Here is a 21,865-nt window from a genome sequence, read left to right on the forward strand (position 1 = left end):
GGTATAGCACAGGGAACTCTACTCGATACTCTGTAATGGCCTATACGGGAAAAGAATCTAAAAAAAGAGTGGATGTATGTATATGTATAACTGATTCACTTTGCTGTACACCTGAAACTAACACAACATTGTAAATCAACTACACTCCAATAAAAATGATAAAAGCAAACAAACAAAAAAATAAATCTTGAAACTTTTTTTTATCACATATGAGTAAAGAAAGCAGTTGTTTTATAGTCTATACTAAGGGTTTTCTACTACAACTTGAACAAAGTAATATTTACTTTAATAAAATTTAAGTACTGGACACAGAACGAATTCTGAAAAAGTTACCGATAAAACTAGAGAAGGTGTCAAAGAACAAAAGAAAACAAAAAAGCATTTAATTTTCTGTAGGAGTTGATGTGATGACCAAAGTTTATGGAAAACAAATTTAACCCATAGTAAATAATAGTATTCTAGGGGACTTCCCTGGCAGTCCAGTGGTTAAGACTCCATGCTTCCACTGCAGTGGGGTAGGGTTTGACTCCTGGTTGGGGAACTAAGGTCCCTGCATGCCACGCGGCATGGACAAAAGAAAAAGAAAAATAGTATTCTAATGCTTCTCCTCACTATGTGAATTCAGCTTCAAACTTTTTCTAACAGGTGCTATGATAAAACATTCATGTATTATATAAATGAAAATATATATGCATTGAAAATTGGTATATAACAAAGAAAAATTAAAATTTCTGTCTCAATAAACACTACTTCATAAAAATTTGGTACAGGTACCCATAGAAAAAAACACAAAAGCTCAAAGTAAGATAGAAACAAAAGAATATTTTAATAATTTAGGAAAATGAACCTTCATATTTTATAATTTCAAAAATTGGAGGTTGTAAAATATGCAAATATAACATGTTGAGAATGGCTATGCCCTATTTATTACATGTTTACACACCATGAATGATAGGGCTACTGTATTTTCCACACAGCCCTGTGCAAACAAAAACCAATCAAATCTACCACTATAAAATCAAATCAACATTATCAGGTTAAGTAAGACTCTACTTTGCATGCAAGCTTTGTTATTTTACATGTTAGTTAACCTAAACCCACCTGACTGGAGATGTCCATTGCGGCATGTCAAGTTAGTACTGTCATTATAGACGTCCGTTTGTGACTTGGAAAACTGCAAAACTGGCTGCAGCTTCTCTATGCAACAGAGGGGGGTAAAAAAGAAAAAAATAAACAAAAAGAAAAAAATACATGATAAAAAATAAAATGTATATGTGAAAATGAAAAACGATTCAAGGTGTTACAAAGTTATTACATAATGAAGGGTTTGGCATTTACATAGAATTACCTTTAACAACATAATTAGTAAAAACTCAGACATTAAAATAGCAACAGAAATGAACAAGTGAATGACTATGTTCAAAATATGCATTATTCAGGTTTGGTAACCTGAGGCAATTCTATATCACTACCATCGCCAGCAAATACTTCCTGAATATCTAATATGTCCAAATCATTGTGTAGGGAGAGCAGGATAGAGATACAAAGAGAACATTAAAAAGGCTTTACAGAGGAAGTGGGCTGTGGGTTGGCTAGGATCTGTAAAGATTAAAAAAAAAAAAGGACATTTAGGAAAGGAGAAATGACACAGAAGGAAACTGTAAGGAGTGTCTAGGAAATGCCATATTCAGCTACATTAATGTATGTCAGGCAGAAAATAAATGTAATAAAGCAGAATGGAATAAGCATGCTGCAGAACTGTGCGTACAGTACCCTACCATTTATTTAAATACACACATGTATACTTGTAATATATAAAAATTATCTCTAAAAAAGACCCAGAGAAACTGGTAATACCAGCTGCCTCTGGGGATGGGAAATGAGTGGCTGGGGCATAGCATGGGATGGATGCTTTTCAAACTTAAACTTTTGAAATTTTGTGGCATGTGCATATATTGCCTATTTTTAAATTAATCAAAGATTTTAAAGGATTATTTCAACCTTACTCCCACTTCAGATAACAACAACAAATCCTCTCAAGATCTAGGTCTCTACCTCTAGCACCTGAAGCCCAAGAGTGTATCGGTTTGAGCTTCCTTGCCACTCTACATCACTGCTACACTCTTTCCCCAGTCAAGTCAATCCATATTGTTAGCTGACGAACACCCTGACACTCTACCACTTACTCACTAGTACGAACTTGCTTTAGCGTCAGTTTTCCGAGGGTCTCAAGGGTTAAATAAAATAACACATGAAGTACTTGCTCTGAGCGTCATTCATAATAGGGCTCAATTTTGACCGTATTTATTTTGTTGAAATACTCCAAGTTATCATTACTGATTCTTTCCTCTGGTACTAAGAAGTCGATGAATATATGCAAAAATGTAGCACATATATACTAACTCTTTTAAACTTTCATTTCTAATGTCAGACAAGCAGGCGCCATGCTTGGTTTATGGTACAACCACACATGCCTTTGGGACAGGTTAAATAGCAGCTACCCTTTTTACACAAAGCACAAAGTACTGCACAGCTTTTGTATCCTAGAACTGGCTGATACAATATACCTTGGAGCCCTTTTTCTGTTGTTAGTTAACAGGTAGGTCATCTGATTTTTCTCAAAGATAATACTCTTCAAATCACCATATTGAGAAAGAAACCATTTGTGTTGGTAAAAGACATAAATTAGAAAGAACTGATTTGTAAATGTCTGATTTATCAATTAAAACTCTTCAATGAAATGTAACAAAAAGTTCACATAAACATTCATTATATAGTAAAAAATAAACAGAAATTAAATCCTTAGTTTTGATAATAACTAAGAATAATAAGTCATCGAACTTTTGTGCAGGGTTTGGATTTATATGCATGAAAACACACACACAATAGCAGCACACAGCTAATGTGAACCTGCTCCAATTCTCTTTTTTTGAAGAAAGTAAGCTTAGTTTAATGCTTTTTTTTTTTTTCTTTTTTTCTTTTTTTGCATGGGCCTCCCACTGTTGTGGCCTCTCCCGTTGCAGAGCACAGGCTCCGGATGTGCAGGCTCAGTGGCCATGGCTCACGGGCCCAGCTGCTCCGCGGCATGTGGGATCCTCCCAGACCAGGGCACAAGCCCGTGTCCCCTGCATCGGCAGGCGGACTCTCAACCATTGCGCCACCAGGGAAGCCCTAATCCTTCTTTTTAGAATGACTAAAGATCGTGTAGATTAACCAATGATTTAAAATAAAACAAGTCACCTTGCTTCTTGATCCCCTCATGTGCAATCCCCACACAATCATCTCAGTGATCTACTTATAAGGGAAATTTTACCACATAACTTGTGTGCCTACAACCCTTTAGCAGTTTCCCATTGCCCACAGATTAGCACTCAATCTCCTTTATATGACCAACAAGGCCCTCCATGATCTGCCTACACTTCTTATGCCTGAGCAATCCCAAATTCATGTCTTTACCAGCACCATGCTTTTCCTTGTCCCTGAGTCTATGTTCATGCTGTTAGTTCCTCATGGAATATCTTTCCACCCAACCATTAATAACTTTTATTTATCTTTTTAAATCCCCACTTTAGGTTTCTTCCAGGAAAATTTCTCAGACACCTATTTTCCCATCTCTACAAAATATCTGTGTATCTCCATCCTGCAGTAATGATGATTTATCTATTTATGTCTGCCTTCTCTACTATGTCAACAAGAGCCTAAACACAGGAACATTTTATCCAATCTATCAGTAAATCTGTTTGCTCAAGTTTCAACTACAATCATAATCCAACCACTTGTTACTCCTGGTATCATCCTGGTCCAAGCCTCCATCATTTTTCTCCTAGCTTACCACAATAGTTGTCCTACTTGCTCTCCTTGGTACATAACATACCCTTGCAACATCACAACCAGAGGGATCCTTTTTAAACTGAAGTCAGATGATGTTACTCCTTTCCTAAAAAATCCTTGTAACTGCTCCCCACTTCACAGGTGGCAAAAGCTCAAATCTTCAGTGGCCTGTAAGGTCCTGCATGTTGTAATGGCCGCCCCCTCTGCCTACCCCACCACCATTAGTTCTCTGACCTCATCTCTACTATACTCTCCTTGCTGTGGCACACTGGCCTCTTTGCTCCTCTCAAACATACCAGATGTGTTTTCTTAAGGCTTTGCATCAGCTCTTACTTCTCCCCAGACCACTCTTCTCCCAGATACCTGTAAGGCTAACTTACAGGTCATGTCAACTTCTCCAAGAGGCATATACCCTGACTATCCTATTTAAAACTAAAAACCCAGACCATCTCCCATCTACTCCTAATCCCCTGTACTGTGTTTTATGTTTTCTTTTCTCCACAAATTTATCACCTTCTAACACATGGAATAACTTATTTATTCTTTATGTTTATTGCCTACTGTCAGTATTCTCCCTGCTGGAATATAAACTCTATGACACAAGGATCCTTGTCTATATCCTAAGTGCCTAGAACATGATAACCACCCAATAAATATTTCCCGAGTTAAGAAATAAATTCAGGGCTTCCCTGGTGGCACAGAGGTTAAGAATCCGCCTGCCAATGCAGGGGACACAGGTTCAAACCCTGGTCCGGGAAGATCTCACATGCCGCGGAGCAACTAAGTCTGTGCGCCACAACTACTGGCCTGTGCTCTAGAGCCTGCGAGACACAACTACTGAGCCCACATGCCACAACTACTGAAGCCCATGCGCCTAGAGCTCATGCTCCGCAACAAGAGAAGCCACTGCAATGAGAAGCCCGCGTGCCGCAACAAAGAGTAGCCCCTGCTTGCTGCAACTAGAGAATGCCTGCGCACAGCAACAAAGACCCAACACAGCCAAAAATAAATTAAAAAAAAGAAAAGAAAGAAATTCAGTTTATATCCCTTGGCACCGTTCCTAGTACAGAGTAAGGACTTAATAAATGGACCTTGAATGAAGCTAAATTTTTTTTAAAAAGGGTAATTGCCAAGTATACCAGACACCAACGCCAAAATTATCTTTTTATCTACAGCAGGTTTTACACTTAAGCTTTGCTCTAAGGTTCACTATCACTAAATTGAAGATATGTAATACATATGAACTCTTCCCATCTTTATCAGAGATGCTACATCCTCTCAAACCAGTCTGTATGGGGAACTCCCAGTTATCATTCTCCATACTACTTAGATACCTATCAGGCATCCCACCTCTGAAAAGCTCCATTTTTTTAACCAGCACATAATACACAAATATGCTCTACTATGCACTTGTGCACACTTCTTTTTTACTGTCTTTGGTATATAACTCCCAGATATTCTGCGTTCTCAGAAGACAGGAAAATGTTGATGATGTCTTTTATTCCACCGTCTCTTTTTTAAAGTAACATCTTTCCTGAATGGACATATAGCACTTTTGAGGATAACAGACAACAACAACAACCAAATATTAATTCTATTAAAGCCTAGCTTCATGTTATATTATATATCTTTTTGTCCTCTCCTCTAACAACACAAATAAGAAATTACTAAGTTGCATTTAAAGACAAGACTATGAATTGATGAGTTGCTTCTAATGTTTTACCATATCACAATTTCAAATACTGATAAAAGATAAAAACCAACTATTATTCAATTTGAAACATGTTACAAAATGTTCCATAATCAAACTTAATCTGCATCACATACATTGATACTTTGTACATATACTGAAAAGGTGTTATAGCTAAAACACATAGGAAGGACCAACTAGAACAATTAGATAATTATTTTACTACAACAACCCTTGATGTAACATGTAATTTTATTTGACACAGTAATAACCATCACTTAGGAAGTAAGAAAGCAAACTGTCAGCCACAGAAGCCAGGAGAACACTGCCTTGTTAGCTATCTGAAAACAGTAAGGGTTTCTCTTTCAAAAATGTGGGGCAAAGTTTATAAATACCATGGACCATATAGGAATGAATGAATAAGTGAATTAATAAGAACCATATGTGTATATATGTACACAAAAGCAGGGGTGGTGATTACACACAGGTAAGGAGATGAACAAAAACCAGCATTTTCGAGTACTTACTACGGGTTAGGTTCCTTCAACAATTCATAGTCACAAATACAGTGAGATAATAATTATCTATTAGCCTCATATTACAAATGAAATAAAGAAGACTCAGAAATGCCAAATAACTTATCAAAAGCACAGAGCAACAAATAAAGTCTGCCTGTTTACCAAGTTGCTACTATTTCTATCACATCAAGCTATGGCAGAACCACCCAAGAAGGGTGGGTTTTAGTTCCACCTTGTTTGAGGAGTAGATTTACCTTAAGAATATATTTTTAAAACCTATACCATCAAACAGAAGATGAGAAGTTTCTCTTTATACACCTTTTACAGCTGATGAATGCAGAAAGAATGACAATTATAATGTCACTAGGCGTAAGTCATCAACTGCTGCTAACATCACAAGAAATACTGATGGATAAACACAAAACCACCTATCAAGTAGTCTTATCATTAAAAAATAAAAATCTACTTTCAATCCAATTAAGGCTCTATATCCAACTATCAATTTATAGGGAGGACAGAAGAACATACTAAAAGATAACACAGAGATGCATGGAGCGAAAGTCAGACTGCAGGAAACACTACGTGGAAAACATCTGGTTCATCAGCAAATAAATTGCAAGAAAAAGAAAAAACAGACTTGTATATTAAAAGATGTATAGTATGGATCTTCTTGAAATCCTGATTCAAACAATTAAATTATTAAAAAAATAGTAGGAGTTATTAAATTTTGAGATACTGACTGCACATTATTTATATATTATATATAAATTTGGACACTGACCATTTTTTTGGCCATTACTTTTATGTTTATGTTAGTATTAAAAGAATTATTGGTTATTTTTTAGGTGTGATAATGGTATTTTGGCAATTTTTTTTTTTTGGCAGTCATGTCCATCATCCCATTTAATACTCACAGCTTCCCCAGAGGGAAGAATCATTACCTTCGTTTTATAATGAAATGAGTTTTCTTTTTGAAGGTTTGTTCTAGTTACAAATCAAAGTAAAAAATAAGTGATACACAGGAAATTAGGGAGGGACGGAAAGAAGGGAAACGTTAGAAGGGAAACGTTAGAAGCGACAATCTCCTTACTTTGGCAATTTTATTTTTAAAGCATCTTTATCTTTTAGAGATATGAAATACTTATAAATGAAACAAAAAGATATCGAGAAATTGTTTCAAAATAGTAATATGAAGTTGGGGAAAGTAAGCAGGGATATAAACTGTGGTTGGCAAACTTTTTCTGTAAAGAGCCAGTAGTAAATATTAAAATATTTTTAAAAGCTATATATTAAAAGGCTTTGCAGGCTGTATGATCTCTGTATCAACTACTTAATTCTCTCACTGTAGCATGAAAGCAACCAGATAATATACAAAGGAATGAGAGTAGCTTTGTGCCAACTTACAAAAACAGGCAGTGAACTGGGTTTAGTCCATAGGCTATAGTTTGCCAGTCTTAAATCAAGACCGACAATGAGTTGATAATTACCAAAGCTGAGTGATGGATAATTAGTTCAATAAACTCTTCTGTTTTGTATACGTTAGAAATTTTCAGAAGTTAAAAGAAAGCCTAGAACACATTTTCAAGTTCACTGATTTCCATCTGCATTTAAAGTTTCATTAAACTTTTAAGATTTTAAATCTTAAATTTTAAGATTTTAAATACATCTCATTCCAGTTATACAATTCATTAATTGATACCTAATAGTTGTAAACGGTCCTTGGCCATAACCAAATTAGTCATCATTTTAGCTTGAAGGCGTCTAGCTCTTTCACACTGTTCACCTGAAAGAAAAAGCAGAAAAAAAGAATTAAAATATCTACATTTACCTACTAATGCTGCTTCAAGATAAATTTTATCATACCAACTAATCTCATGGGGAGTCATAGTCTTTATAAAAAGACTATGAAATTAACAAAATATCAGTTTCAAATAATATCTTAAAAAAATCAGTTATAGTTCCTTATGATGGTTTCAGACCTATTGTGGTATTTCATGAATTTTACGGGTTTTGAGATATATTTTTCCCCCTACATTTAAAACTCTTTGAAATTGGGAAGTGTTTTAAAACCTGTGCCAACCTACTAATGCTATCAGCCAGGCTGCAGTCATAACATAGTCTGTCACTTCCTCTGCATACAAAAATTTGGTCATAGATACTAATACTTCTGTTATAGCTATGTCTAAATAAGATTAAGATAGCATATTCAATAAGGTTAAAATTCAAATTCTATGTGATAAGAAGAGGATGTGTCATCGTTTAATTGACATTGTTTTTTCTCTTGGTACAGTTGAAGGCATTTTTGATTCAATGAAATACTATTTTTCTTATAACCAACTCATTTTCTTCTAACTCTTCTTCTATGCATTTGGCAAAGAACAGCGAATATATTTTGTACATAATTCATAAAGTCATGCTCATAAACTCATGAAAAGTCTCCAAGACCCAATCTTCCATATTTACTTGTTCTATTCTTCTCTCTTTTATACAGGAGACCAGTAGCTAGAGAAACAGTCAAAATAAAAAGGAGAGATTACAGAAAAAGGTAAATATTGGACACATTATAGTTACTGGAGATTAGCTGATATAAGTTATAGAATCAGCCAACCAGATAAAATATCCACTGGGTGGACTGATCCATAAGGCTAAGATTCTCAGCCCACACATTGTAATTTTTGCTTCTGAATTTATTTTAGCTATGATAAGCTGAAGTACTTTACTCATATAATAGTGGTATCCACATACCACTATTCACAGCATAGTATTTAAGAATTCAGGTTCTGAAGTCAGACTGCCTGGGTTCAAATCCTGACTCTACCACTTCCTGCCTATGAGACCTCACGCAAGTTACTTAATTTCTTTGCACTTAAGGTTTTTCATCCGAAAAATAAGGATAACGGTAGCAGCTTTAGAGTGTAGGGTTGTGGTGAAATTAAAAGAGATAATACGTATGAAGCACATACAATGATGCTTGGGCACATAGTATGTGTGCAAGAAATGTTGTCTACATATTTAAAGGTAATGTTAAGACTCTGATTTTTTTTTTTTGGCTGCGTTAGGTCGTCATTGCTGCACGCAGGCTTTCTCTAGTTGTAGTGTGCTGGCTTCTCATTGCAATGGCTTCTCTTGTTGCGGAGCATGGGCTTCAGTAGTTGTGGCACGCAGGCTCAGTAGTTGTGGCATGTGGGCTCTAGAGCGCAGGCTCACTAGTTGTGGCACACAGGCTTAGTTGCTCCATGGCATGTGGGATCTTCCTGGACCAGGGATTGAACCTGTGTCCCCTGCATTGGCAGGTGGATTCTTAACCACTGTGCCACCAGGGAAGTCCTTAGACTAATTTTTAATTTGATGTGACAGGAAAGTAAAGATGAGAAATAATTTTTTGGTTTTAAAAAGCCATGTGTGAATCAAAGTCAGACATTACAGCTCATATTTTAACATGCAGTCAAGCATTACCCACAGTGTAAAAGGGAGTCTGTGAAATAACCACTCCTTGCCTGCCTCGACAATGAGGAAAGGATGAGGTTTCAAAAACAGGTTTAAAAATAGGGTTAACATATGAATAGCAGTTCCAAGGAGGACACAAGTAATACAATAATCAAGTTTGAACATATCTGGTTACAACTTCATTTTTAGCATAGGTAATAAAGCATTAACTTTAACAAGAACATTAAAAAATCTGTTAAATACCTTTATTAAGATAAACGGATCTGAAATCAGGACAATCATGTGAACACAATTTCGGATGCTACTAAACAAACGTAAATATAACCTTACCTTGTCCTGTAACTACGACAGCTATTCCTTTTTCTAGTTCTTCAATACCTTTCTTATACCATTCCACAGCTTGCTCCTTTTGTCCTACTTTAAAATAGAAATAATTATTTGTATAAATCACAAGTATACCCTAAGAATACACTAAACATTTTCCAAAGCATGCTCTTATTAGGAGATACATGAAAAAAAGAGTTGTGATCAAACAAGTCTGAAAACTGTTACTCTGTGACTTCTTAGGACTTTAGCATCTTAATGTATATGTGGCTCTGCAAGAGGGAGATATAGACGTCAACGTTTCTCAAAATTTTAGAGCTGTGATTCTTTATTTGTTTATCATCTCATGGTATTGATGCTTATAACTACTGAAATGTTGTATTAGAGAAATAAATATTCAAGGTTTTATTTTAAATAAATGGTTTTTAAAATATATACTATTAGGAAAAATAAATACGATTTCAATAATAATGAGGAAAAAAGCATTGTTTAATCTAACTGTAGTCAAATATGATGTAATATGTTCACGGGTGCTCCTTTCAGAGTTAGCTTTTATTTCATAAATGATTGCACCATGAGAACTGGTATATGAGATTACAAGTGTGGCCATTAAGTAACACATTTCTATTTTCTTTGAAACATGACAACATTTATCCTTGATCCAAAATTAATCTTCAAAAGGACCTAAAAATTCAGCATAATCAAAATATGTGTAGGATACTTCTTTAAAGTGTTAACAATTATATGCAAATTTCATTGTTTTTAAAAATTAGTTTCTTAGTCCTTAGACTCTGCAAAGCCTCATAAGTGGCTAATATAGAGATACAGTAAAGCAAAGGTGGAAATCATGCATAAGAACTGTTTTTCATTTTTCCCTACTCATGTCCCTATTTAATCAAACAAAAATCCCCATGCCATTCTTTAATTTGAAATTTCAAAATCAATAAAATATCATGACTCTCTTGATAACACAGAATAGATGAAGTCTTATTATAAACACCACACAACAACTAAGAAATACTGTCCCCTTATGAGTGTGTACCTCCTACCTACCTTCCTCCACCCCCAAAATAAATCACTAACTAGATTTAGCCCCTTGGACAGGGTAATTTCTTACTTATTACCCATATAAAATGCCATTAGTATTTTACACAGTGTCTGATCCAGAGTAAGTGCTCAATAAGTACTTGATAATGACACATGAAGAAATTATTAAGAATCTGTTGTAAGTCAATTCAAACTATTTGGATGCTTACCTTCTAGTTTTTTATGAAGAAAATATCTGTTTACATGTGTTTTTGGTTTTTTAATTTTAAAAAAGGGGTAAATTACAGAAAACAGTAAAATAGCATTTGCATTCTGTGTGGTGGGAATATTGATAACAATATCGTATTTACTTAAAAATTTTAAAAATGAACTGCAACTTAACAGATACAACAGAAGTTCCTTTTTTGTGCCTCTTCCCATTCTCATGCTCCTTTCCTTCCCAGAAACCACTATCGTGAATTGAGTGTCTACCTTACGTGTATATATTTTTCTATTGTTCCTACTTTATTGATATCATTTTATTTTAAAAATTTACATTGCTTTTTAGATCTATGTTGCTATACAGAGATTAGTTCATTCATTTCGACTCTGTATAGTATCCTATACCATCCTACAATTTATTCAACTATCTCCTATTAAAAGATATATAGGTTGTTTCCAGTTTTTCAATATTTCAAATAGTTGCAATAAACATTCTTGTACCTGTCCCCCTATGTACATGTGCCAGTTTCTTTTGAGTATATGCTTAAGAAGTAGAATTGATGAGTCATAGTTCATCACATATTCTCCAGAAATCAACAAAATGCTTTTTGAGAGTGCTTGTGCCAATTTATACTCCTAGCAGCAGTGTATGACAGTTCTCACTGGCAACATCTGAACAAAATCTTTTAAGGCGTTTTACCACATTACAGGGAGGCAAGTGAAATGACTGATTACAAATAAAATCACATGCTCAATAATTACTCTACTACCTAACATTCGGTTGGTAACAGGAAGTTGATTTACTGCATTATTTGAATCTCGTTAAGTCAGTGTGACAGTAGAAAATGCACAGATATTTCTTACCTAAAAGCACAAGACCACCAGAGAAAGGATAGACATATAAATCGATGGAACAGAGGGACTTTCCTGGTGGTCCAGTGGTAAAGAATCTGCCGTCCAATGCAGGAGATGTGGGTTTGATCCCTGGTTAGGGAACTAAGATCCCACATGCTGCAGGGCAACTAAGCCTGCACACCACAACTACTGAGCTCACGCACCTCAACAAGAGAGCCCGCGTGCCACAAACTACAGAGCCCACGCGCCCTGGAGTCCACGTGCCACAACTAGAGAGAGAAAAAAACCCACACGCCACAACTAGAAAGAAGTCTTAGCGCCACAATGAAAGATCCCACATGCCTCAACGAAGATCCTGCATGCCACAACTAGACCCGACATAGCCAAAAACAAAAAAGAAAGAAAATTTAAAAAAAATACCAGGGCTTCCCTGGTGGTGCAGTGGTTGGGAGTCCTCCTGCCGATGCAGGGGACACGGGTTCATGCCCCAGTCTGGGAAGATCCCACATGCCGCGGAGCGGCTGGGCCTGTGGGCCGTGGCTGCTGGTCCTGCGCGTCCGGGGCCTGTGCTCCACAGCAGGAGGGGCCACAGCAGTGAGAGGCCCGCATACCACAAAAAAAAAAAAAAAAAAAAAAAAAATCAATGGAACAGAAGTCCAGAAATAGACCCCACACATATCATTGATTTGACTTTGACAAAGATGACAAGGTAATTCAATGGAGAAAGAACAGCTTTTTCAAAAAATGACACTGGAATAACGGACACCCATACACAAAAAAACTTCACGTGACATACAAAAATTAACTTGAAATGGATCACAGACCTAAATGTAAAACCTAAAAATATAAAATTTACAGAAGAAAACATAGACAAAATTCTTTGTGGTCTTGGCTTAGGCAGACACTCCTTCGAACATAAAAATCACAAACCTTAAGAGGAAAAAAGTGGGACTTCCCTGGTGGCACAGTGATTAAGAATCCACCTGCTAATGCAGGGGACAGGGGTTCGAGCCCTGGTCTGGGAAGATCCCACATGCCACGGAGCAACTAAGCCTGTGCACCACAACTACGGAGCCTGCACTCCAGAGCCTGTGAGCCACAACTACTGAGCCCGTGAGCCACAACTACTGATGTCCACCCGCCTAGAACCCGTGCTCCACAACAAGAGAAGGCACCGCAATGAGAAGCCCATGCACCACATCAAAGAGTAGCCCCCGCTCACCGCAACTAGAGGAAGCCTGCACGCAGCAACAAAGACCCAACACAGCCAAAAATAAATAAATAAATAAATTTTTTAAAAAGAGGAAAAAACTGATAAGCCAGACTTCATAAAAATTAAAAGATCCTGCTCTTCAAAAGATGGATCCGACAATGTAAAGACAGGCCACAGATTGACTGGGAGAGAATATTTGCAAAACGATATGTCTAATAAACGTCTTGTAAGCAGAATATATAGAGAACTCTTACAATGATATTTTAAAAAGTCATTTAAAAATAGTGTGCAAAAGATCAAAACATACACTTTACCAAAGAAGAGACATACATGGCAAATAAACACAAGAAAAGATGTTCAACATCATTAGCTGTTAGGGAACTAAAAATTAAAACTCCAAGATTTTAATTTTGAATGGAAAAAAGTTACAAGTCACATTTGCAGGTGTGACTACAAAATGATACAGCCATTTTGGAAGACTTCGGTAGTTCCTCATGACATTAACATATACTTACCACATGACCAGCCCTTCTTCTATGTATTTACCCTAAGAAATAAAAACATCAAAGACCTGTACATGAATGTTTACCAGCTTTATTCATAAGAGCTAAAAACTGGAAACAACCCAGATGTCCATCATTTAGTGAACATATTAACAAATTGTGATACAACCATACATAGACTACTACTCAGCAATAAAAAGAACAAAATACTGATACATGTAGGAACATAGATGAATCTCAAAAACATGCTAAGTGAAAAAAGCCAGACACAAGAGGCTACACACTATATAATGCCATTTACATGACATTCAGTGAAGACAAAACTAGAGGGACGAATCAGATTAGTGATTGCCAGAGGCTAAGGGGGAGGCAAAGGGACGGACTACAAAGAGGCACAAGGGAGATTTTGGGGTGATAAAACATTCAATATATTGAGTGTGGTGATGGTTTACACAGCTCTTTGTCATAACTCACTGAACTATAGATCCCTAAATAGGGTAAACTTTATGTAAATTATACCTCAATAAATCTGATGTTTTAAGAGTACAATACTCCAACATTTATGTATAAGAACATTTGTTGTGACTTGAATTATAATACCAGAACTAAAATTTTGATTACAAGAGTAAGATTAGAAGAGAAAAACTAGAAAAATATTTTTAAAACATCTGTTTGAAGGGATCAGAGAATTTTCAAAACAGTATGAAAATTACTAAAATTTGGAAGGAGGGGACATTTCACACCCATTAGGATGGCTGTTTTAAAAAATTACCAAAATATGGAAAAGAGAAGAGCCAACAGAGGTGAACCTATGACTTGGGGCACTTTTTTGCTTGAAACAATTGTCAATTCTGAATGCAAATGTGACCAAGAAACTAAGCAGAGCTTTCAGCAGACTCATGGGACTAAGCTGACAAAAAATGAATTCCAGGGCATGCCAAGGAGAATAAGCGGCAATGATTCCAAGATTTTGGTTGGGACCCTGCATCACTGAAGAGTTATGAACTAGGCCAGCCTGTACAAGGGCTGACACCCACACTCAAATCACTTCAGTCCCCTAAATTAGGGGAAACTACAAGCCCATAAGCTCCTATGTGATCATCCTTCTGACTAAATTTTTTTTTAACTTTTGGCCATGCCATGCAGCTTGTGGGATCTTAGTTCCCCGACCAGGGATTGAACCCAGGCCCTGGCAGTGAGAGCGCCAAGTCCTGACACTGGACCGTCAGGGAATTCCCCCTTTTGACTAAATTATGGCAGAAAAATCAAACCTTACAATGGCGTCCAGCACACAAAAGGCCTTCATGATACTTGAACAGTTCTTAGTTTCCCTTACACATTTCCCTCTTTCCTATATGGGCCCCAACAACATTCAAACTCAACCAACAGACTACATCAAATCAAGAGAAGATTGGGATGGCAGAAACTTACAATGGTTGTAGTGGTAGTTAAAATTAATAGCCAATAATGTGAACTACAAGTGAACTATATAATCTAGGACCAACAACAGCCCAAGAGCCAAATAGAGTCAGCTGCCTGTTTTTGTATATAAAGCTTTACTGGATCACACCCCCTATATGAGAGTGTTGAATAGTTTTGAAAGAGCACTTGAAATAATTATTAAATATATACACTAATATGTATAAAATAGATAACTAATAAGAACCTGCTGCATAAACAAATAAATAAAATAAAATTCAAAATTCCAAAAAAAGAGAGAAATATTTATTAAATGGTTCAACAAAAAACCAAGAGAATGCAAAAATGGGCAAAGGACTTGAATAGACATTTTTCCAAAGAAGATATGCAAATGGCCAATAAGCACATGAAAAGATGCTTGATATCATAAGTCATTAGTGAAATGCAAATCAAAACCATGATGCAATACCACTTCACATATGGCCATTATTTAAAAAGACAGAGACTTCCCTGGCGGTCCAGTGGTTAAGACTCCACACTTCCAATGCAGGGGCCTCGGGTTCGATCCCTGGTTGGGGAACTAGGATCCCACATGCCGCGTGGTGTGGCCAAAAGACGAAAAAATAAAGTAAAAATAAATAAATATAAATAAAAATAAAACAAGCAAATCTTGAAACTAACAAACATGAAGAAATTAGAAACCCTTGTGCACTGGTGCTGGGAATGTAAAAATGCAAAGCTGGGGACTTCCCTGGTGGTGCAGTGGTTAAGAATCCACCTGTCAATGCAGGTGACACGGGTTTGAGCCCCGGTCCGGGAAGATCCCACATGCCGCAGAGCAACTAAGCCCTTGAGCCACAAACACTGAGCCTGCGCTCTAGAGCCTGTGAGCCACAACTACTGAAGCCCATGTGCCTAGAGCCCGTGCTCCGGAACAAAAGAAGCCACCTCAATGAGAAGCCCGCATACCGCAACAAAGAGTAGCCCCCGCTCACCGCAGGTAGAGAAAGCACACTTGCGGTAATGAAGACCCAACGCAGCCAAAGATTAAAGAAAATAATTAATTAATTTTTAAAAATATGCTTAAAAAATGCAAAGCTGCTGTGGAAAGCAGTTTGGCAGTCACTCAAAAAATTAAACATAATAATTACCTTATGATCCAGCAATTCTATTCCTAGGTGGATACTCAAAAGTATTGAAAAGGAACTCAGAGACTTGTACACCAATGTTTATAGTAGCATTATTAACAACAGATGGAAACAACCCAAATATCCATCAACAGATGAAGGGATAAACAAAATGTGGTATATACATACAATGGAATATTATTCAGCCTCAAAAAGGGATGAAATCTGTTATATGCTACAAGGCTGATAAACATTGAAATGCTAAGTGAAATGTCAGACACAAAAGGACAGACATTGTATGATTCCACTTATATGAGGTACCCAGAATATGCAAATTCATAGAGACAGAAAGCAGAACAGAGGTTAATCAGGGACTGGGAGGAAGGGAGTATGGAGAAGAGGAAATGGGGAGTTATTGTTTAATGGATGCAGAGTTGCTGTTTGGGATGATGAAAAGCTCTAGAAATGGATAGTGGTGATGGTTACACAGTACTGTGAATGTATTTAATGCCAATGATTTGCAGACTTTAATTGACTAAAATGGCAAATTTTGTTATCTATCTTTTACTACAATAAAAAAAAATTACTAAATGACCCATTATAGGCAGTTTGCTGCTCCCTGGTATACAGCAATGAAAATGAACAATTACTGCCACAAGTAACCTCAAGGATTAATCTGACAAGCATAATGTTGAGCAAAAGGAGCCATACATAAAGAGAACACATACTGTATGATTTCACTGATAAAGCTCAAGATCAGGCAAAGGTGATTTATGGTGTAAGAAGTTAGGAATTGAAGATACCTTTGTGAAGGGTGGGGAAAGGTAGTGAGCAGAAGGGAGGATGAGAAAGGCAGGCTTCTGGAGTAATATTCTATTTCTTGACCTGGTGGGGTTTCAAACTGCTGTGCTCAGTTTAATAATTCATTAAGCAACACACTAACTGTGCACTTTATGTATGCTTTAATAAAAGTGTACTTAAAAACTGAAAAAAATAGAGGAGGAAGATTAAATATATTGAAACGGAAAGTGAGTCCCCATACATTAAGTGAAAAAGGTTACAGATCAGTTTCTATGTAACATGGTTCTTTTCCTCTAATGAATATTTACGTTTATGTAACTAGACAAAATCAGGAAACTTATCAGTAATCATCTCCCTAAGGATAAGATTACAGAAGATTTTCACTTTCTATATTTGTGCATTATTTTAGAGTTGTGTTACTGTACAAGCAACAAAAATACTGATGTTATCCATCTTTAAATGAAGATAATAATAGTGGAGGGACTTCCCTGGTGGTCCAGTGGTTAAGAATCCGCCTTCCAGTGCAGGGGACACAGGTTCAATCGCTGGTCAGGGAACTAAAATCCCACATGCCGCATGGCAACTAAGCCCACATGCGCAACTACTGAGCCCACGCACCACAACCAGAGAAGCCTGCACGCCACAACAAAGAGCCCATGCGTGAAACAAAAGATCTCACAATGAAGACCCCGTGTGCTGCAGCTAAGACCCAACACAGCCAAATTAATTAATTAATTTTTAAAAAAGTAAATCTACATTCTGTTTAAAAAAAAAAAGAATAGCAGACTAATTTGTGAATCATCAACTGAATCTTTTCACTCACATGTTAGTGGTACCCAGATTGCCACAAGAAGGGTCAAAACGTGAGTAGTTTGGGTAGCGAGGTAGGATGTCAGTTTGCAAGTATGTGAGTTAGAAGACAGAGATTTAAGTCTTTCTCCATCATTTAATAGCTGTATGACTTTGACAAAGTCTGGCAATTTCTCTGAGTTTTAGTCTCCTTACCTAAAAACAAGATGACATTTCTTTTACCTCATGAGTTGTAGCAAAGATCAAATGAAATAGGGCATGGGATAATACTTTAATAAAGAGATATGTAAAAAATTACCTTTATCATACTTAGTAAATTTGTTAATAAATATAAATCCTTCTACTCCGGAACTGTATGCACTGTTGTATTTTAGCTCATAAAGCCCACTGCTTTTAACTTATCTATTTAGTCCTTCTTAAGCATCATTCTACAAACAATTCCAGAGAGTAAGTACATCCATTTTCCTACACAATTTTTTGCTAGCAACTTGCAAGTGTCACATTAGCGGAATAACGGGTATCTTTAAAAATCTTACAGTACATTTTAATGTGTGCTAATCCACAATAAACCACAGAGACCATGAAGCATCAGACTAACAGCCCCCTGATTAATTCTCTCATAGTTCACTATCACAGAAAGGATCCTTTCTACTCTGTTTTAATTCAGCAAAAAAAGGCCATATTTGCTTTCATGTTCAACCATCAAGGTTTATTTCTGAAGTTAAGATTTATTTTTTCCCATTTAATTGGAAAGGTTTTGAATCCCATGTAAAGGAATCATTACAGTTTTGGACATTTTCTTTAAACCTTAAGAATTTCAATCAATTTGTCTTCTTTAAGTCTTTTTTAATTTACTATGGATGGTAGGTAATTTTAATTTTCTTCTGTGCATTTTTGGTATTTTCCAATTCTCTATCAAGAGCTTGCATTCAGGGCTTCCCTGGTGGCGCAGTGGTTGAGAGTCCGCCTGCTGATGCAGGGGACACGGGTTTGTGCCCTGGTTCGGGAGGATCCCACATGCCGCGGGAGCAGCTGGGCCAGTGAGCCACGGCCACTGAGCCTGCACTCCGCAACGGGAGAGGCCACAACAGTGAGAGGCCCGTGTACCGCAAAAAAAAAAAAAAAAGAGCTTGCATTCATACACGAGTACATACATGAGAATAAAAAATCATTTCATCTCTTTTGTAATAAAAAGCTAGGATACTAAGCGACGCTAAGGGGAGACTTCCATCTGTTTTTTCTGAACAAAGGGTCACAATTAGCAAAAATATTTTTATATCACTCTTCAGATAATACGCCTTCTTCCTCAAATCTCATTTAGACTGCTGCTGTTTCATAAAAAGAGTAGTAAAAACTAGGTATCAAGGTTTAACAATGTTCTAACATAACCTCTAGAGGCTGTTAACCTTAAAAGAACTGTAAAATTAATAACAATAGTTTGGGACTTCCCTGGTGGCACAGTGGTTAAGAATCCGCCTGCCAGGGCTTCCCTGGTGATGCAGTGGTTGAGAATCTGCCTGCTAATGCAGGGCACACGGGTTCGAGCCCTGGTCTGGGAGGATCCCACGTGCCACAGAGCAACTGGGCCCGTGAGCCACAACTACTGAGCCTGCGCGTCTGGAGCCTGTGCTCTGCAACAAGAGAGCCCACCATAGTGAGAGGCCCACGCACTGCGAAGAAGAGTGGTCCCCGCTTGCCACAACTAGAAAAAGCCCTGGCACAGAAATGAAGACCCAACACAGCAAAAATAAATAAATTAATTAATAAACTCCTACCCCCAACATCTTAAAAAAAAAAAGCATCCGCCTGCCAATGCAGGGGACATGGGTTCGAGCCCTGGTCCAGGAAGATCCCACATGCTGCGGAGCAACTAAGCCCGTGCACAACTACTGAGCCTGTGCTCTAGAGCCTGTGAGCCACAACCACTCAGCTCTTGTGCCACAACTACTGAAGCCCATGCGTCTAGAGCCCGTGCTCCACAACAAGAAGCCACCGCAATGAGAAGCCCATGCACCGCAACAAAGAGTAGCCCCCAACGAAGAGTAGCCCCACTCGCCACAACTAGAGAAAGCCCGTGCACAGCAACGAAGACACAGCACAGCCAAAAATAAGTAAATTAAATAAATAAAATTTTTTAAAAGTTTGTAAAATAAATAAATAAATAACAATAGTTCCCATTTTCTGAGGACCTACTATGTGCAGACACTAAGTATTTTACAAACATTATCTCAGTCTAATAATAAGTAACTTGTCCAAGATCCAGTGGAGCCAGAATTCAAATGTCAATTTGGATAAGAGGCACTGCAATTTAAAAACGATAAAATTAGACTCTCAAACCTGAGATAAAGAAAAGCAGCCCCTGACATCGAGGAGCTGGTATCGTCAACTAAGCCTTGGTGTAACAAGGAAATGACCTGACATTACAACTAAGCCTTGGTGTTCTACCGAGTATAAACAATTCCACAGAACAACAACATCAGACAAGGTCACTCTGTGATCATGATGGATGAAGACAAAAATGAGACCACTCTACAATCATGTCTAAACACAGACAAAATGTGAACATTGGCCAAGCCATGAAACACCAAACATCCCCCTCTTCGGGCTAATGACTACTTCTTAACCAATTGCAGCTTCATCCTCACTCTAGTCTTCTCTCTTTGTGGGTTAGATTTAAGATACTTAATCACAGAATTATCCCCAATTCCTGAAAACATCCAATCCAGAGCAAAACCCTGCTTCCTTCAATCCGCCTTAAAATCACCTAATACAAGCCCAAATTCTATAAGTTCTTTTTAGCCTTTTCCTGAGATACACCATGGTTCCCCATGGTGTGTGTTCTCTTGGTTACAATAAGTAATAAATCCCACTTGTTCAGCCATAGATGGGTGTTCTAATGAAAGCTCACTGAAAGGAACTGACAAAATCCACTTAAGAACAACAAACTAATTCTCTCCCTCTCTACTGCAACATAAAATATCTGCAAAAGAACAGAAAGATATGTGAATAAGTATAACGTCTATGCTATACCTATATAGCTGTAAAACACTTACTAGTTCCAAGAAAATTGTGGATTTTGACATTTTTCTTTCCTCACTACCAGAATGAACCACTGAGATGTGAGTGTGCTCAAAGATGTTTTATTCTATAGGATGTCTAGCATGAGCATTTGTTAATAATTCACAAAGCAAGAGAAAAAAAGCCTAGGTCACTGATTAATACCTTCACTGATCTTATACAGGTCAAGAGAGTGGAAAACGAGTAGAAAAGTAGAGAATCTACACTTTGCCATAATTGAAAAATCCAACTACTATTGGGTAGAGCACAGAGAATAAGATAGTGAAAAAGAGGCAGGAAGGGTTAGGGAAGATCCTTCTTCAATAATTTAATATCCGTTTACTGACTATCCCTTAATTGTCATCAGGATGACTAACAATAATCTTAGGAATCTAGTTACCAGGTGAGTTTTATACAGTTCAACTGTATTCTGTACTAGGAAGAATATAAACTGCAATAAAAATCAGCTAAAAACAGAACAAGGAATGAAGTTTGTAAAAGTGGCTGCCTTTTTGTCTCTTTAGTGCAAATGCCACTAAATATTCTTGAAGAGAAATATAAAGTGTTTATTGTTTATTTAATAAAAAATAATGTTATTCTCTGGGAAAAGTATCATATTATCAGAATGTCCATCCATCAGAATAATTCTTTCCTTGTTCTAATCATTTAAAGCAGAAATTAGGCACAAGAAAATTGTCTGAAATCAATCCTTTCAAAATGGTATCTAATAGTTTTTAGGAATAAAAGAAAGTATACCAAATCTGATACTTCTGATTTCTAATCTCTAGCTTCACCTTCTGAAAATAGATGTGGATAAGCAAGTATTTTGTGTGTTTTAAATAAAGTACTACATTGGATTATATGAAATTATAGTACATGGTAATTAATTTTTTTAAAAACCTTCCATTTTAAATATAAACTGACTAGGAATAAATAAAAAAGGATTTTATTTAGATAACTTCTATCTTTGATGCCAGATGCTGCAGCCCTATCTTATCCTAAGAAACTGGCTCTCTCTCTTT

At 36.9% G+C, this 21,865-nt stretch overlaps 1 protein-coding gene across 7 annotated transcripts in view; it reads right to left on the reverse strand.

The window, feature by feature from the left end:
- SPAST (spastin) overlaps positions 1 to 21,865 on the reverse strand; it is a 62,482-nt gene that overhangs the window by 35,600 nt on the left and 5,017 nt on the right. For 5 of the 7 annotated variants that reach the window (XR_003434102.1, XR_003434101.1, XM_027113442.1 and 2 more), the window contains exons 2-4: positions 9,817 to 9,903; positions 7,739 to 7,822; positions 1,102 to 1,197 (exon numbers count right to left, since the gene is read on the reverse strand). Coding sequence is in view for 5 of the 7 variants with exons in the window: in XM_027113442.1 (XP_026969243.1) it covers positions 1,102 to 1,197; positions 7,739 to 7,822; positions 9,817 to 9,903 (267 nt within the window). In the remaining 2 variants the exon portion in view is untranslated. Of the gene's footprint in view, positions 1 to 1,101; positions 1,198 to 7,738; positions 7,823 to 9,816; positions 9,904 to 13,641; positions 13,658 to 21,865 lie in introns of those variants that run through there. The other 2 variants (XM_027113446.1, XM_027113443.1) reach the window with 2 other exon arrangements.

This window comes from Aethalodelphis obliquidens, unplaced genomic scaffold, assembly GCF_003676395.1.
Source record: "Aethalodelphis obliquidens isolate GAN/ISIS:26980383/991018 unplaced genomic scaffold, ASM367639v1 scaffold12, whole genome shotgun sequence".
Taxonomy (NCBI): Eukaryota; Metazoa; Chordata; class Mammalia; order Artiodactyla; family Delphinidae; genus Aethalodelphis; species Aethalodelphis obliquidens.